Source organism: Hylobates moloch, unplaced genomic scaffold (genome assembly GCF_009828535.3).
Source record: "Hylobates moloch isolate HMO894 unplaced genomic scaffold, HMol_V3 SCAFFOLD_10, whole genome shotgun sequence".
Taxonomy (NCBI): domain Eukaryota; kingdom Metazoa; phylum Chordata; class Mammalia; order Primates; family Hylobatidae; genus Hylobates; species Hylobates moloch.
This window is the reverse complement of record NW_026652285.1, coordinates 67,584,202-67,602,808: the sequence shown is the minus strand read 5'-3', so window position 1 is coordinate 67,602,808 and position 18,607 is coordinate 67,584,202. Positions and strand designations below refer to the sequence as shown.

Below are 18,607 nucleotides of genomic sequence, written 5' to 3'. Positions count from 1 at the left end.
GTGGCCAGGCACGGTGGCTCACACCTGTAATCGCAGCACTTTGGAAGGCTGAGGTGGGTGGATCACCTGAGGTCAGGAATTTAAGACCAACCTGGCCAACATGGTAAAATCCCATCTCTACTAAAAATACAAAAATTAGCCAGGTGTGGTGGCGGGTGCCTGTAGTCCCAGCTACTCAGGAGGCTGAGGCAGGAGAATTGCTTGAAGCCGGGAGGCAGAGGTTGCAGTGAGCCGAGATCGTGCCGTTGCACTCCAGCCTGGGTGACAAGAGCAAAACTCTGTCTCAAAAAAAAAAAAAACCTGTTAGCATATTACTGTTACCATTATTGACTCTAGTAATTGTATTATTTTTGACAATGTGTAGTATTAGGTTTTTGCAAACTCATATTTTTCCCCCTAACAAAAGAATCGCTGAACTAAAACCAGATGTAAGCTTAATTCCCATTGCTGAAAGAGCTAATATGGCTTCCAACAATGCTTAATAAGAAAACAATTCATTGTCTATCAGAAGAACCTAGTTTATGCTTCTTGACTAATTTATGTATTTATTTAGTTTACTCATCTGTTATGCTCTTGCATATCAAGTTACCCCAAAAAGGAGCCTAACTAGAATTACTCTTGAGGAGCCACAGATTCTTTTGAATACCCTCAGCATCGCTCTAGCCATTTTACAAATCAGGAAAATGAGACCTCTGGAAATGAAAACGTAAATTACAAGAAAGGGCCGACCTACAATCAAGATACTGGGTTTATGTTTTTTTCAACTTAGATCTAAGAAAAATCCAGATTTAAATGTTGTCAAATCATATAGGTGAGTGTTTAAACAAAGAAAAGTCAGCATAATACCAAGGACAGAAAGGTGGCAAAGAATTAGCAGTAACTAAAACTCCCATTTCTATTAATATTGTTTATCCATGATTGAAACTGAGAGACTTCCTCACACCTTTTTTTTGAGACAGGGTCTCACTCTGTCACCCAGGCTAGGGTGCAGTGGTACAGTCATGGCTCACTGTAACCTCAACCTCCCAGGCTCAGGTGATTCTTTCACCTCAGCCTCCTGAGTGACTGGGACTACAGGCATGTGCCACCATGCCTTGCTAATTATTTTGTATTTCTGGTAGAGACTGGGTTTTGCCATGTTGCCCAGGCTGGTCTTGAACTCCTGGACTCAAGCAAACCACCCTCCTCGACCTCCCAAAGTGCTGAGACTACAGGCCTGAGACACTGTGCCCGGCCACATCCTGTTTTTTTAACCTTAATAAGATACGGTCAGAGGCCGGGCGCAGTGGCTCATGCCTGTAATCCCAGCACTTTGGGAGGCTGAGGTGGGCAGATCACGAGGTCAGGAGATCGAGACCATCCTGGCTAACACGGTGAAACCCGGTCTCTACTAAAAACATTAAAAAAGTTAGCTGGGCGAAGTGGCAGGCGCCTGTAGTCCTAGCTACTCAGGAGGCTGAGGCAGGAGAATGGCGTGAACCTGGGAGGCAGAGCTTGCAGTGAGCCGAGATCACGCCACTGCACTCCAGCCTGGGCAACAGAGCAAGACTCCGTCTCAAAAAAAAAAAAAAAAAAAAACAGTCACAAATTTAGTCACAGAAAACTTTACTTTTCTAATAAAAATCTGCTGATATTGATGTGTAATTGCCAGACATTCTGGTGTGTTTGGGTTTGGACATTTCTTCTGCTTGTTGGTGGCTGCCTTTTGAGAAGTGAGCTGCTCTGCACATGCAGATGATGATGATGGCAACTTTTGTCTGAATTATGATGCATTGCTTAGATCAGGCTGTCACCTAAATACAACTTTAGGATCAAACAGTGTTCTTTTCAGTTCCTTGGAATTAAGCAATTCCCCACAACAGTTAAATCCAAGTTTTGTGAGTTTCTCTGGCAACCCAAACAGCCTTGATCTCTTTCTGGTTTGAAAAGGTGGACTGTTGCCAGTGCACCTTTGTCTTGGCTGAGGAAGCCCCGGCCTCCCCTCTACCGCTCAGACAGCTTTAGAACACAACCTCTCAGATGGGCCTCCCTCATCAAGAACCTTTCTTGTGAATTTAATTCTGCATTCTGGTTTTGTTTTGTTTTGTTTTGTTGTAGCTATAAAAATATTTGGAGCCAAAATTATTTAGTAAGCAGTTGGACCAATTTCTTTACCTGCTACCTCTTTTTGTAAAGGATGGGAAAACACAACTGCCTCACTAAACTGAGTATTTGGGGGAAACAAAGTAGAGTTTTCTAAATGTCAAGGAGGCATCTTTTGGAAGAGTCTGTTGGACAGGGGAGAGCGTCCTGTCCAGGCCTCCCTGCCTCATGGCAGACGCTGTCACTGTAAATCAGATTTCTAGGTGGAGCCCTGACTGGAAGTCTACTGCTCATTATTTTAAAGGAGAAAATAGTAATGTATTACACATAAATTCTAAATGTCCGCCCTATTTCCTAAAACATAACTACGATACAGAAAACTCTCCCAATTATTAGGTAGGGATTTGGGGGAGTCAAGTTTTTATCTTACTCTGTTTTCTTGAATTCATGATTTTGGTCAATTCCAGGCAGGATGGATGGAACCAGTATAGAGAAGAAAAAGGACAACCTTAGCGTTTCTGTCACTAACACATTGAATAGAATGAAATTTTTTAGTCTCCCTAAAAACATTTTTTTCTTTTTTACTTTATTGGCCCTTTAAATTTTCCACAGAATGAATGAATATATATATATATTCATTTTATCAGGTCAAACAATACAGCACAAGGCATATACAGAAAATGTTCATTACCTCCTCCTTCTCACCCTGCAGTAATTCTGGTAGCCATACCTTATGCTTGTTAAACATAAAGTCCATATAAAGCCATTGTCTGCTCATTGTCAAAACAAAAGCAGCATTACACCATAGCCACATCACTCCAGAACCTGCTTTTTAACCAGCATGTCTTAAATACCCCTCTCAGGACATGGATCCAGCTCATTTGAAATAGGGGCATACCCCGTGGCATGAAGCCCACACTCTGTTCCGCCGTCCCCGTGGGTGCACACTGCAGTGTTTATAGTTTTGTCCTTATCATATTTAAGGATTGCAGTAAATATCCTTAAACTGATGTTTCTATTTCTGCCAGGGAAATTCACAGCAGTACGATGATTAACACAGAGGGGTGTGTGTCTTGCATTTTCTTCAGTGGCACCACATGACTGGCCACGTGAAGCCAGTGCCTGCCTGCCTGTGAGGAGGCGCACCCTCTGCCTACCCCAGCACTGGGTGTTGTCACTCTTCTCAGCGCCTACACGGAGTGGGTGAAACTGAGACCGCGTCGGTGCGTTTCCCTTCCTTTACTGTTAATTAGATGGGAGAGCTGCACATTTTTTTTTTTTTTTTTTTTTTTTTTTGAGACAGAGTCTCGCTCTGTCGCCCAGGCTGGAGTGCAGTGGCGCAGTCTCGGCTCACTGCAAGACCCGCCTCTCAGGTTCACGCCATTCTCCTGCCTCAGCCTCTCCGAGTAGCTGGGACTACAGGCACCCACCACCACGCCCGGCTAATTTTTTGAATTTTTAGTAGAGACGGGGTTTCACTGTGGTCTCGATCTCTTGACCTCGTGATCCGCCCGCCTTGGCCTCCCAAAGTGCTGGAATTAGAGAGCTGCACATTTTTATAGGCCATTTGCAGTTCTTTTTCTGTGATTTGCTTGTTTATTTAAAGCCAGCCTGGTTCAGAGCACCATGTAGAATGCAAATATGTTGGCTCGGCCAAATTCTGTTAGGCAACATATCAAGATGATACTGCTTCGGCGATTCCTTCATTCAGGAGTGATTACAAAGAGTTAAGTTACTGAGGTTTTAGAGCAAAATCTATCCAAATATTAAACACGGGTCCATAAACGTAATCACTCACAGCAATTAGTAGGGTGTGCTCTGAATCAAGGCTCTAATAAAAAGACAGCTATTAACACACATCGTTTTCAAACTAGAGTGGGCGCATCACGCGCTTTACTGACTGGAGTGTGACTCGTGTGCTTGCGTGACTATGCTAAACAGAATAGGTCGGTTCTGCATTGGTTCATGTGAATTTGCTGCTGCTCCTGGCGGCCTGGCCCGAGTGCTGCAGCAGCTTCCCCACCACCACCTGGCGGGATGAATGACAAACACCATGCCATGGCTCTCGGCCAGGATGTGGTGCTGGCAGAAGACCTCTCATTGCAGTGAAACGCCTTTCCAATGATGTACAGATTCATGTTATATGGATCCTGAGAAAAGATAAGGCATGAGGAAAGCTGGTCAAAGCCAGCACTGCTGCTTGAGAAGGGAGGAGCCACTGAGAGGTGAACTCTCCTATTCAGAGCTTCCTGGCTCCATGAGAAGCTATGAGCACCCTCTCCACACCCAGGGGTGTTCTGCTTCCCCATGATTACTGGACAGGAACCCCTCCCCAGGGCTCCATTGATGCGGCTAGAATTGGCTGACCACCTGGATGGAAAAGCCTTTCCTCTTCACAAGGGGCATAAGCACAGGCACGGCGTCTGGCCCACCCAGTAAAGCTGCCCGCTGTTCTGCTGAGCCCAGGCCCGGCTTCTTGCACCCCTCCTCAGAGCCAACGTGGTCCTGTACTCACTCCAACCTCAGCCGCCCTGCTGCGAGTCCTGGTCCTCTCTGATTTCGGCTGCCTCTTCTGTGCGGGGAGGGGATAATTTTGTACCTGTTTTGTAGGGCTGTTATGAGGATTCAAGTGCAAGCGAAACAGCATCATTCCAGCCACTGCTCTTCAGCCTCTCCCACTCCTCTGCGCCTTGCCCGTTGGCAGCCTTTCAGGAGCACACTAGGCCCCCCCTCTGGGCCGCCATCTGGGATCGCTCCCGTCACTGCCAGTCCTCTGAAGTCCTGTCTGCAGTCCTGGCTTCACCTCTACTCCTCTTCTCTGTCTGCCATGCGCTGCCGTCCAGGGCCTGCCTGGCACACTCAGGGTTCATTCACCCCTCTGTAGCACTGCTCAGAGGCACACTTCCTGCCCAAGGCCTGTGTCTTCTCGTGCTGTGGTGACAGGGTCCTCTGCTTCTGCGCCTCCTACCGTCTGCAGCTGCTCCTCCTCCCCTGCCTGCCTCCGCACTCAGAGCTTCCTCCCTTGGGGTTCTGACACCCAAATGTGTACCTTCAGCCCATTCCTCTCCCAGAGCTTCCACCTTGGATATTCAAGGACCTATTGAATATCTCTGCTTGGTTGTGCCTCAAGACACTCCAAATCCACACACCTCAAACTGAAACTCTTAGTAAATCCTCCAGAAATCATTTCTTCCCTTCTTTTCATCTGAGTAAATGGCATGTCCAGTATTGAGGGGGTGTGGCACCATGGCAGGGCTTTGCCAGGTGTGGGAGGTGGGGAGATGAGGAATGAGGCCTGCCCATGGGTACTGGACAAATTGAAGCTCAGGGTGTGAACGTGAGATCAGAAGGCTCTGAGGTGAATGTGCCCTCCCTCCCTTCCCCTTGCCTTCTGCCAGCTCCTCCGCAGTCTCCCCGGGTCTTCAGCATCTTCCCTGCTGCTCTTGCCCCAGGGTCAACCCTGGACAAGGTCTGCAGGAGCTATACCAAGCAAGCAGAAAAAGTGAAACCTCTAGGAACTGCTCCCCATGTCCCCTGCTCTGTCCCTTCCTGTCCCTGGACTCAGTTGCTGGGCTTCACACCAGCTCTGCAGAGAAGTGGCCCAAAAGTCATGGTGAAGGGACAGGCCTTGAAGGGGTTGTTGGGTCAGGGGGGGCTTATGCCCCCACTTTAGTTTTCCTTATTAATAGCAGTAGCCTCTGTGGCAGCCAGAGAGTGGGAGGGGGTGACAGTGACTACTGGAAAGTCAGGCCTTGGGACACACATGCTGCCCTCTTTTCCCCACCTCAAGATTTGTGTACATGTGGCTTCATTTCTATTTGCTTGTTTTTCTTGGGGCAAGACAGGAGGGAGATTAATGAATAAAGACATCAAGTTTGAAAAGCACCCACTGGGAAGCACCCATTGTCTGGGATGTGCAGCTAAAGGGCAGGTGGCTCTTGGGGACAGCTCTACTGTATCCCAGAGCCAGCAGTCGGGGCTCAAAGTCAGACACGTGCCCCTCATGCTCCCTCCAGGGAGGGCAAGTGGAGCCCTAATTCACTGACACAAGAGGACCTTAATATATTTTACTTTATAAACAAATGTAGCTACACAAAATGGTTGTGTCTGGGGAGTACTGGGGCTCAGGCCTGTAATCCAAACATTTTGGGAGGCCAAGGCAGGAAGATTGTTTGAGGCCAGGAGTTCAAGACCAAACTGGGCAAAATAGCAAGACCCCCATCTTTGCAAGAAAAAAAATAGCCAGATGTGGTGACGTGCACCTGTAGTCCCAGCTACTGGGGAGACTGATGCAGGAGGATCACTTGAGCCTAGGAGTTTGAGGTTACAGGGAACTTTGATCACACCATTGCACTCTAGCCTGGGTGAGAGAGCATGACTTTGCATCTTTTTTTTTTTTTTAAAGGAATCTTTGATCCCCAGTCCTGCTAACCTATCCAGTATCATACTTAAGGTCCAGTGCATCAACTAGGCCATAACCACCATATATGAAATTGGATTTTTTTCTTTTGAGACAGGGTCTTGCTCTTTACCCGGGTTGGAGTGCAGTGATGTGAACACAGCTCACTACAGCCTCAGCCTTCTGGGCTCTAGCGGTCCTCCTGCCTCAGCCTCTCAAGTAGCTGGGATTACAGGTGTGCTATCACCATGCCAGGCTAATTTTAAAAAATGAAATTTTTTTTTTGTAGAGGCAGGGCCTCACTATTTGACCAGGCTGGTCTTGAACTCCTGGGCTCAAGTGATCCTTCCACCTCAAAGTGTTGGGATTATAGGTGTGAGCCACTGCATCTGGCCTTGAAATTGTTAGAAATATTTTCAACTTTCAAGCAACCGATTATAATTACAGTTATTGAATATTTATGTGCCAAGCACTGTGCTAATCACTGTACGTGTGTTGTTGCATTACAAGAACACTGTGAAGGAGATAGGCCCATTTTACAGATGAATAAACTGAGGTTAACTTCTCTGAGATCATACAGTTAGTAGGCAGTGGTGCTAGGACTGAAACCCAGGTCCGTGTCCCTATTGTGAGGCATGATTACACATGTTTGAACATGCCTATTTCTTCAGTTAGGGACTGGGCATCACAAGGCCTTTTCCATCCCGTTTTTTATCGCTCCCTCTTTCTTCCACCACTAGGCATTTGCTTATTCTTTTTGAAAGCAATTTTTTTCCTGAGCATTTCTGATTTCTTAAGGTGAGTTGAAGTGGAAGCATATTCACATTATTTTGCAAATAAGCACTTGGTAAATATTCACTGATTCTATAAATTATTAGCCACTGCTGTGACCATGATGAGAAGTCTCACAAATTGGATTAGTGATTGCATTTTGAACTTTTTTAAATCTTCTTTTTTCAGTGAGCCATTTCTATTTAAAATTTTGTTTATTTCTTTCTGAAAGGAAGAAGATTTCTCTCCCCATGTCGGCTGTAGTCTGCCTCTGGCTTCGGCACCTTCCCAGCCTTGAAAAAGCAATGCTGCGTCTTTTTGAAAAGCTAATCTCCAGTGAGAGAAATTGTCTGAGAAGGATCGAATGCTTTATAAAAGATTCATCGCTGGTACGTGCTGGGTTTTGATGAAGGGAAAAATCCTTGAAGGAGATGCTGGGAATCATTTCTTTTAGTCAGAGAATGAAAGGGGGGGGATGTAAACAGAAGAGCAATTGGAACCTTTATAAATAATCATGTATTTACATTTTATTTTTGAAATCTCTAACATGGGGGCTTTTCTGCATCCTTGGAGCATGCAGGGAGAGATCTGAGGTTTACTTGATATGCTGTATATCACATGTTCACAAGAATTGACATTTGCACAACAGACTTTTTAAAAACAGTATTTCTTATTTCAGCATAGAAAATAAGTTTTGGAAATGAACTTATGGGTAAGAGAAAGAATCAATTAAAAACATTCAAAAAATAAACTTGTAGCTCTTCACTAGAGGAAAGATGAAATACTCAAGAGACACAAAACCCCAGAAAAATGGTTAAAGCAGCAGAACCAGCTAAGACTTCTGTAAGTTTTCTTTTGGTGTGAGGCCACCTGCCTTCACCCTCCACTGTGCGGTGGCACCCGGCTCCCTTCCTGCTCAGGACTGTGCAGCTGGGGACTCCAGCCCACGTGGACATCCACCTCCTGGCCCGGTGTCTGGCACCCTGGGCTCTCAGTGGCCCTCGCCACCACTGACTCGCCAGTCATCTTCCTTTGTGGGAGGCAGCTCTGTGGGATTGGAGCACATTTTGTAAGGACAGGAATAAAGACCAAGGCACCCTGAAAAAATGATTCAGAAACCTGCAGGTGCCATGGTGCCACAGCCTCTGTCTTCCAGGAGCTCCAGTGGACTCTGCCCTTTTTCCCTTTAGCTTTCGTAACCTGCAGGGATGTGGCACAGAGATTGCCTTCCACCTCTTCCTGCTTCCTGCAAGTGGAGAAAGTGAGTTCCAAGAGCCACAGTGAACAGTCCGGTCTTTAGTTGGTGGCCGGGACACTGGGAAGGAGGGAGTGTTCACCCTCACCCTTGAGCTGAGACTGAGGAAGTCCCTGAGGTTGGCTGTGCGCACTTGTCCTGAGCTCATACAACCCCTACCTCCTAGAGGCCTTCAACTTGTTTAGTTCAGTTGGGACTTCTGTGTTCTTTCTTTCTCTTTCTAGTTGGAGACTGTTTAAGGAAATCCTAATGGAATCAGTTGCCTTCCTCCTCAATCCCGTTTCTCCCCTTGTTTCATGGCCCCTTTCACCCTTCCCCTTGGCCTCCCAGAGCGATGTGCATAGGGTTGCAGGTGCTGACAGCCACGCTGCTTTCACCTGTACCTCAGGCTGCACTCACTGATCCCACCTGACTTGAAAGTTTACCACGATAGAAGAGAAAGGAAGACGTGTATATTAAGACTGAGAGAGCCCAAACAGATTTCTTAAGGATAATTACTACCTAACTTTACCATCCAAAAGAGTCGTATATTAAGGCAAGAAATCGGAATGCACCTTATTTTAAAATGGTTGCAGTACAATTCAAAATAAATCATGACTTCCAGAAGCCCTCTGACAGCCCATTCCTGGTGATTCAAGGTCATAAATTACCTTTATTGTCTGCTAAATCTATTTCTAACTTACATGTGCATACTAGGATTTCGGTTTCTCTGATCCCTTTTCAGTGGCAAAATAATAGTAACTGGGTTATGTGCTTGCTCCCAGGGTGCTTATGACATTTTCCTTAAGTCTTCTCCCTACTGAAAAATTCTAGTCCCATTGCCTTTTTTCCAGCCTTTCCTTAATCCTTGGATTCTTCTCTGAACCTTCTCCATGTCCTTTTTGCCTGTGGCCCTCATGCCTGAGCAGCACTGTGGTGAGCACGGCAGATGCAAGACAGAGAACGCAGGCCGTCCCATTGCACATAACTGTATAATGCTCAGTCTCCAGTTTGTAGTTTACAGTAATCTCCCACAAGTCACACAGCTTTGAAGTCAGTTGACTTACAAAAGCTTTTATCGGGATCATGTGTGCAGAAATTCAGAGCTTCTATTATGGCTAAAGGGAGATTCTAGAGGGTGTTATTTGGTTTAATTTATCGTGGCATTGGCAGGATGTGACCTCTCTGTGCCTCATGGTTCAAGGAGGTAATTACAATACAGACGATGGCTGGAATCCCCTGATTGGTGTGGGCTGTTCTCCTCAGCATCCTGGGCCTGCAGTGCCAGAAAGCCAGGCAGGTTGGAATAGGCCTGTGACGTGGCTAAGTGATTGCAGGGGTAACCTGAAGAGCCTGCTTCCTAATTGCATCATCTGATTCATTTATCGCAGTGCAGTATCTTGGTGCAGTGACAGGACTGTACGGAAGTATCAGAGAGATCTCTAAGACTCAGATAGCACGAGACTGCTGCGCTGTGCTCCAGAGGAAACCTGATGCCTATTACATTAGAGTTGGATTCTGAGAGTAATTAAAGTGTGATGGTCTACATAACTTGTGTTTTATATAGAGCACTGTTAATTATATTTCTCTCTCTTGGGACTATCCAGAATGAGTCCTGGAAATTCTATAGTTACCAAAATTTAACAAAAAGAAAAGATAAAAGTGTGGTACAGGTTGTACAAAGTGAAATGACCTTCCCAAATGTTCTTTGGCCTCTTGGACTCGCAGGTCTGATATTTTCCATTAAGACCATGAATAATGAGGGATTAGTCTCGTATTACCTGAGTTCCAAATGACTATGTATGTATTTAACATCTAAAATAAAAGAGAAGTTTTCAAAGCCCGTTCACTTTTGAGGCTTCCCCTTTGGCTTCCGTGTGGTGGACTGGACTGCCCTCAAGTCATGCTGTCTGCCACAGCTGGTAGCTCCTACATCAAGCGAGGTATTAGCCCTAGATTGTCATTTGCTGTACAGACTGAAACGTTTCAAAAGCAGATGGTCTTGTGTTTTCCTTGACAGCATGGGCACGGGAAGACCATAATCCATAGCTTCAGACCTGACCTTAAAAACTGATGTCACCGACAGCAGTGAAAGCCACTTGTTAATTATGCAGCCTTCTTGGTATTGTTCAGTTTCCCAAAGCTGGCCCCAAATTAGAAGCATGTTATGTTTTCCAGTTACAATTCTGTTTGTGGAGCCCAGAAAGCTATTGTTTGGATTCCACATTGGAATGAAAAGTGCCTGCAGGGTGTCAGGGTGGCACTGTGCTTGGCTGGCAAGCTGCATGCCAGGGCCGGAAGGTACCCGATTCCCATGCCCTCCCATTTGCCGGCAGAGCCTGCCCGCAGCTGGGTCCAGAGGAGCTAGCCTCACCTTCCCAGGCAGACTTGTCCCCAAAAGAAAGGAGCAGAGGAGGCACCCAGGAGGCAGAGTTGTTTCTGCTAAGATTTGATATCAGAATATGCTTCATTTTCTCTCCTACCTAAAAATCTTTATGGCTCAATTCAAAAGATTACTTTATCTAATAAGAACTTAAGACTAAAAAGCATCTAGATACCTCAGTATCCTCCTTGATATGGGATAGGTTGTGTTTTTTTCCCTCATTTTCCAGGTAGCAATTGTAGCACTTCAGAAAGAAAAAGAAACTTCCTTTACACAGACTCCCAATGTGCAGCTTCTCCTTGGTAAAATATTGTGCTGAAGAGTTCACTCCACATCCTGGGTGATATTGTCAGTTTGCTGTGCTTAAGTAGCTTTTCACTAACATGCCATGGTTTTCTTTTCCTGCTTTTTCAGTCTTTTCAGCACTTCCTTTTGAGCTCTTTAATGTGGTGCATGTAATTGAACAAGAGCTGAAGTAGATAATTTAGCAGTAGTCCAGTAGTGCTGGCTGATGTGTGGGGCTAAAAGCTGGGAGGTTCTGCGTCTTGGACTGGAGTTGCACTTTCCAGAATTAGCCTCAGGGGGGCACCAGATCCTCCAGCATCGTCTCTGTGAAGAAAGAGGCCCACGCTGCAAGTTTCCTTGCAATGGAATTGCAGTTGGAATTGCAGTTGGGGATACAGACCTTGTGGCCAGAGATGAAGGGAGAGAGGAAAAAACCCAAAAACAAAGCAGGGGTGGACGTAGGGGTCATTGCCACTCAGGCTGAGCTGTGAAGCAGCAGGGAGCTGAGGAGCTTTCTTCCGGCTTGGGCTACTCGGGCTAATTGGATAGAGGCCACTGGGCAAGGCTAGAAGGACTTCAGGTGGGGGAGGGGTACATGTAACAAGTACATTTGGTACTTGTTAAGTTCTTAAGCCCAGGAATGACAGATTTATCACTAATTAAACAATAATTGCATTATGGAGTACTGAAAAAATTGTTTGTGTATAAACAACATCTGGTAAAGATTAAAAAGAAAGAATAATTTTTCTGAGCTCAAATTTGTTAAAAGGAACCTGAATGTTTTAAAACAAAATAGATCTGAAAATGTAAAAGGGATATTTAGAGTCTTATATTTAGTATTTTGAAAATAGAAAAGAAGCAAATGGCATAATAAAAACTACATATTTATAAAGGTGCCTCATTGTACATGATAGATGTGAAGGTTTTGTATAAATAGGTTTTTCTCAAGCCAAATCATTTTTCAATTCAGTAGAGGAGTTCACTGATGAAATGACTCTTATGAAGCATCTTCTTTTTAAGAAGAAAGGTATTTTGTGGTGAATATGCACATATTAACAACAAGGGCTTCCCACTGTGGAGAGAACAGTGGCTCAGAAACAGCTACACAGTGGGACGGGATTGTCTGGCTGCTGGGTAAACTGGAGGGAAGCTGCCTATCAGCTGATTCTTTAAATGACCCATTTCCTAAGTAAATATTTAAGCTACATGCAAGTACATGAAAATATCAGGAAAGAATCTATTCCAGGCTTAATGAACTTCAGCTTCTCTGTCATCTGCTATTTCCTTCTTTATTTTTAAGGTGAATATACCTATGAAAGGTGATAGATGGAAAGTACTTGATAATTTTTTCTGTTCTTTCACTGCCTTTTTATTTTTTCTAAAAGGGATTTGCTTTTGTCTGTGAATTACCTTAAATCATAGTCTAATTTCCCTTTTTGGTTTGTTTTCTGTCCCTCTCCTTTTCCCTATTCTTTCTCTCTCTCTCTCTCTCTCTCTCTCTCTCTCACACACACACACACACACACACACACAATTAGCAAATGACAGAAAAAAAGAAATGCTTCTTCCTGAGAATTCTGTTCTTCTGTGTTCTCAGGCCTCTTTCAAGTGGCAAGTGGCTTGTAATAATCATTGGTGAGTTGGTATGAAAATAACAGCTTAAGTAAACATCAAGGACCGGGCACAAGAGCCTGTGTAATTTGCACAGTTCATGGTGCAGAGTGACAAGTTGGCCTCTCCCTTGCCTCTCCTCCAAAACAGGCATTGAGACCATGGTTATTGTGTGTTGATTCCATGTTGACTTTGTCTTCCCTTGTGTTTTGAGGGATGAAGATGGGCTGTCTTTCTAGGTGGAGGGGAGATAAACAATGCAGTTCTGGGTAGCCATGAGGGGAGATCAGAGGGAAAGCTCTTGTTAGCCCAAGGGGATGCACACCTAGCAGAACAATCGGGTCTATACAAGAGGGAAGGCAGAACCCAGAGCTCTCCATCTTCGCCCCCTAGTCATCCTGGGCATTCAGTGAAAAGACTGGGGGAGATAGGGAGGGAAGGACAAGACTCATGTTATTGAAGACCTCTGCTGACGTAGCTCCCCTCGAGTTGAAATGATCTGCCCGTGGAAATCGTTAGGCCAGATGGAGAAGAGACAGCTTGAGAAGGAACAGATTTTGGTAGGATGGAGAAAAACAGATGGAAACCACAAAAGGTTTATTTTCTTTCCTCACTTTTATAGAAAAATAATGGCCCTAGTCATGGGGCTTCAGAGCCCTGGGTTGCAGCATGACCTCTGGTGTGTTACTGGAGTGCCCCCACCTTACAAATAAAACAGGATCAGAGGTTAGATGCCTGCGTCATCACTCATGAAGATGCTACAGAGATTTAGGGGGGAAGATACAGCTTCCAAAGAAGCGTGTATTAAAACCTTAATTCTGTTTGGAAGATTATCTTCCAAAATAGCTTAAGATTGCTTTTGTGATTTGATGTTGCTGGGACATATGCCTGACCTGTAGTACTCCAGTCCTCATGAGGGGACTCACTGACCCTGAAATTATGTGCTCAGAAAGTATAAAGAGTCTCATTTTAAAAGCCATCGGTGAGGGGTGCAGATGAGAAGGAGCAGTTCACAGCTGTAGGGTGGCAAGGGAGACTGTTTTTTTTTCTTTTTTTTTTTTTTTTGGTGAGGTCAGGAGATTGAGACCATCCTGGCCAACACGGTGAAACCCCATCCCTACTAAAAGTACAAAAATTAGCCGGGTGTGGTGGCACGCACCTGTAATCCCAGCTACTCGGGAGGCTGAGGCAGGAGAATCGTTTGAACCCAGGAGTCGGAGGTTGCAGTGAGCCAAGATCGCCACTGCACTCCAGCCTGGCAACAGAATGAGACCCTGTCTCAAAAAAAAAAAAAAAAAAAAAGATTGGTTTTCAAATCAAAATGCCTGCCGTTGCTGTTTCTGCAGGTTCCCCTGCCTCCTGGCCTCTTACCTGTTTTAAAAGCTAAAATGGGTTGTGGAAGCAGGCTGAGAGTAGCCAAGGGTCTGAAATATTTGGAAAGAAAGAAATCTAAGAGGAGAGTCCATCTGTATGGGGAAGAACAAGCAGATTCCACACAGCCAGCAGGCATTTAAAACATTGGATTGAGCAATTTTGCTAGAAAACAGCGCACAGAAGAGGAGCATATCTAAGCTCTCACTCTCTTCTAACAAACTGAGTTAGAGCTGTCTTCCTTGCTCCCCCAGTGGTTTTCATGGTAGCCCTAATCTACATCTGATCATAATTTTCTTTGCTGTTTGGAAATCCCTATAATTAGTATTGAATGATTCTCTACTAGCATCAAACCTATAGAATGGCTCTGGGATAGTTTGACCATTTAGAAAAAAGAAATTCAATTTTACCATTTTCAAGTTTGATCTTATTTTCTGTCAACGCATTTCCAAGCTCTTATCTGTCTGCCTGTGGGCACATAATAGTGCTGTTTGATCTTAAACACTCTTATTCAATAGGCATGTTGTTGTACAAACTTTGAAAATTGCTCTGGCAAACTTAGATGAATCACATTTCTTCAAGACATACGGTTGCTTTTCCCTTGTTTTATTTTTTCATTATGAATACACAGAAACTTTTATATTTTCCGTGCTTATATCCAGTGACCTCTTAATAACTGTTGTTATTTACAGTGAGACTGGGCAGCAGGAGATTAACTGACATGCCTAAGTTTGAAGCCACGAAATAACCTGCCTCTCCTCTCTTGAACCGTGGTCCTGCCAAATTATTTTCTTGCATAGATCATGAATTTATCTGTAAGAATTTCAAGTTGGTTACTTTTAGATAAAAATGCACATCAGTGAAGGATGAGGGAGCATAGATTATTTAAAGAATAGGACATTTTAACTTGCAAATTAGAAATCTTGAAATAATTAAAAGGAGATTATCCTGTCCTGAAGAAGTGGCAGAGCTCCTGCCTGGAGCCCGGCGGGTCCAGCAGTGCTGGCGAGTGGACGCTAGATGGCGCGGGCTCAATGTCATCGGGGAGGCCGTGAGGAGGCGCGGTGCTGCCTCAGTGTGATCCAGGGCACGGGCAGAGCCGAGCACCCCCTTTTTTCTTGCTGAGGGGGGGCCTGTGAACAGTGTTTCCCAAAGCTAGTCATATCAAATGCACTCTGACTTGAATTTACGATAGCGCCTGATCCACTAACATGTGAATGCTGCTATGAAGCAGGGGTTCCCGCCCCCGAGCCTTCCCGCCGGCACCTGCCCCTGTCAGAGCAGCGGGCTTCGCTTCCCACGGAACCAGAGCCCCATCGTGACTGCGCATGCCTGGAATTGGGTTGTCCTCTGATGATCTTAGGGGCAACCGTTTCATCCCAAAACCATCTCCCCATCCCCATCTGTGGAAACATTGCCTTCCAAGAAACCGGTCCCTGGTGCCAAAAAGGTTACGGACCCCGCTATAAAGGATCTGTTTTGGAACACAAATGGGCATTTTCATCTGGCATCATCTCATACTTTGAGCTCTGGCCAAAAAGATAGGGAACCAGGGACTGGGCCAGTGAAGCTCCCCCCAGCTCCCAGGGCTACCGGAGGCCAGCTTCTGCAGACTCAGATAATCAGAACCCATCACCGAAATATTCAAGGAGAAATTAGATACCTTTTATTCTTCTTCATGAACCCCCTGTAACTCATCTTAACGCAAGCTGTTAAGTGCACTAAGATGCGATGTGATTTAGTCCAGCGTGGTAGTGGTCACTGGTTTGCCAATAATAATTCTAAATTATTATGTACCCATTACCGAATAAACAGGCTGCAGGCACGGGCCTGACCTCGAGGCACATCTAGCCATTTGAGGAGGTCACACAGGCACACTTCAGTAGAACTGGCAGTACAGGCAGGCTCCACGGCATGCGGGCAGAGGGATGTTTAAAGTTTCTCTTAATACTCATTGATTCTGAATTATGGATCGCCTGAGCTTTTATAGAAAATGTGGGACATACAGGAGTATACAGAGGAATAAGCTGCCTGTAACCCCTGCCCAGGGAGACCACCGTCTGCACTAGTATGTGGGGCGTTTTCAGTACAGCAGTGGTTCTTTTTTCTAACCAAAAGGAGTATGCCAGTTTTCTGGACATCAGCAGTTCCCAATAACTCCTTTGGCTGATAATAGCAAGTTTCTGAGAAAGTGCTTGCGATATTTCACATTCTCGTGGTCTTCTCCTTTTACAGCCTCAAGCAGCCTGCCACCCTGCCATATTCCGGGTTGTTGATGAGATGTTCAGGTAAATGTTACACAGTTTCTTCTAGTAATTGATGTAAAAAAGGTTCCATCTCCAAACATGAATCAGAAAATGTTGTGGTAGTCTCTGGCTGTACTACGGGGAAATGAAAGTTTCTGATTCCCTCCTATTCCTCTGAGCTTTTTGGTAATTAGAGGTAAAAACTCAAAAATCAGTGTAAATTTAAAGGCCAGTGCCTAAGAATTAAGATAACTTTATTTTCTTTAGCCTTTAAAGATTATAATAATAGAAACACAGAATTAAGTTAGATATTAATGTCATGAAATATTCACGTAGGATTTTTCTCAGCTTAGAATAAAGGGTAGCAATATACTCCCTTCACCACATGAGGGCTGACCAATATTTTTAAAAGACTTTAAAGCTAAAGAAAGCCAAAAAAAAAAAGTCATTCTTAACAGAGCTCTTCTGAAAGGCAAAATACACCATGCATGTTCTCTTACAACACATTACACTTTTATTTTGAAAATACGAGTACTTCTTGGGAAATGCATTAGATTTACAGACGGCAAGAGACAGCCATGAAGCTGAGCTGTGGCTGGCAGTTAGTGGGAGTTTTAAACATGGAGTACTAAGACTGGACGCCCCTGGGGAGCTTGTCACCTGGGAGTGTCCCAGTCCCTCTTCCGGGGGAGCCCATATCAGCTCTCTTTCTAGCCCCTCCCACCTAACACACAGCAGCAGAGGCTGCAGGACAGACTGCAGACTTTGGGGAAAGGAATTTTTACTGTACCAATAATTCATCAGTAGTCAGAATAGTGTTTGGGGTTTAAAGCTAGCAAAATTTGAGAGTTTTTTGTTTGTTTTATTTTGGTTTTTTTTTTTTTTGCTTAAACAAACATAAAGAAAAATTAATTGTATGAAAATGCATGGAAATGAAACCAGGTACACACAGATTATTTTCCTACTTTGCTGGGTGGATGGACCAATCCATTTTACCCTTTGAGCAGCTTTGTCTCCACTTGTGAAAGCAAAATGTTGATGTTGCATGTCCAGGCATACAATACAAAAATATTTGTACAGAGTATGCAAGCCTGTGTGGAAGGGATTTGCATTGCTTAATAATTTAAGAACCAAGAAAGAGAGCTCTGCACATTGCAATTTTAAAGAAAAGATAACAGGGAGCAACAGATTTATCCTGTTTTCACACAAGGACTGACATCTGATGAGATACTGCTGAAGCTTGTGGCACAAAAAAAGTGTTTCTACTCTTCCTTATACAGTGCAGGTTTTCATGTTTGCCGGATTACTCGTTAAACGTGTTCTGATCTGACTTTGCATTGTTTAGGTGTGCTCTCCTGGAAACCGATGGGGCCCCGGAAATCATAGCCACTATTCAGGTGTTTACCCAGTGCTTTGTAGAAGCTCTGGAGAAAGAAAGCAAGCAGGTTTGTTCTATCACATATATAACTCATTCATCCCAGAGAGTAAGAGGCTGTTGAGAGTATTTTGGACAAGAGCACTTTATTTTCAGTAATTTTGATGGACTGTTTTGCTTACAAAGAAAGGTTCCTAATCAGTGCCCCAACAAAGGTTAAGCCATTTTAACTTAACATAAATCAAGATCTGTCTGCCCTGTGCCCTGATACCCAGAAGCATCTGTCTACTGTTGTGTCTGAGAACTCTGTCATGCCAGCATGCATGGCCCTGGAGGACGGCTCTTCCTGGCCCTGTGTTGTGCGCTGTCTGCCGAGCGGGACACTGCCCTCTGGCTGCATCTGAGCCTCCCAGGTCAACAAGAGGCACCCTGGGGTCTGTATGGCATGTGATTAATAGGAAAGGGCACTTATTACAAAGCAGTCCTGGACATTGTTAATTATTAGCATCTTCATTCTTATCAGAGACCCAAATGTGAATTGGATTCCAGGAAAGGAGGTGGTAAAAGTGACTGGGAAAGGCTTGACTAACTAGAAGAGGAGTGAGGAAGGGCAGTGAGTGGGAGGTGTGTGTGAGTCAGTAAACCAAAGGCCAGGCCCGAACTCTGCAGAAGATTGTGCTCCAGGTCCCCAGCAGCAGAGGCTGGGCAACAGCTGCCAAGAGTCAATGACCAATTAGAGGGACCTCGTGAAACAGGAACCTTTGCTACCAGAGAGCTTTCACCTTTCAGCATGATATTTGGCCTTGATTTCTAACGGCCACAGAAGTAATGTTTATGGGACACATTGCCT

The 18,607-nt window shown here is 44.8% G+C and overlaps 1 protein-coding gene across 2 annotated transcripts in view; it reads left to right on the top strand.

The window, feature by feature from the left end:
* FANCC (FA complementation group C) overlaps positions 1-18,607 on the top strand; it is a 234,682-nt gene that overhangs the window by 183,304 nt on the left and 32,771 nt on the right. For both annotated transcript variants that reach the window (XR_004249867.2, XM_032164588.2), the window contains exons 8-10: positions 7,485-7,641; positions 16,372-16,424; positions 17,728-17,827. Coding sequence is in view for 1 of the 2 variants with exons in the window: in XM_032164588.2 (XP_032020479.1) it covers positions 7,485-7,641; positions 16,372-16,424; positions 17,728-17,827 (310 nt within the window). In the remaining variant the exon portion in view is untranslated. The remainder of the gene's footprint in view (positions 1-7,484; positions 7,642-16,371; positions 16,425-17,727; positions 17,828-18,607) is intronic.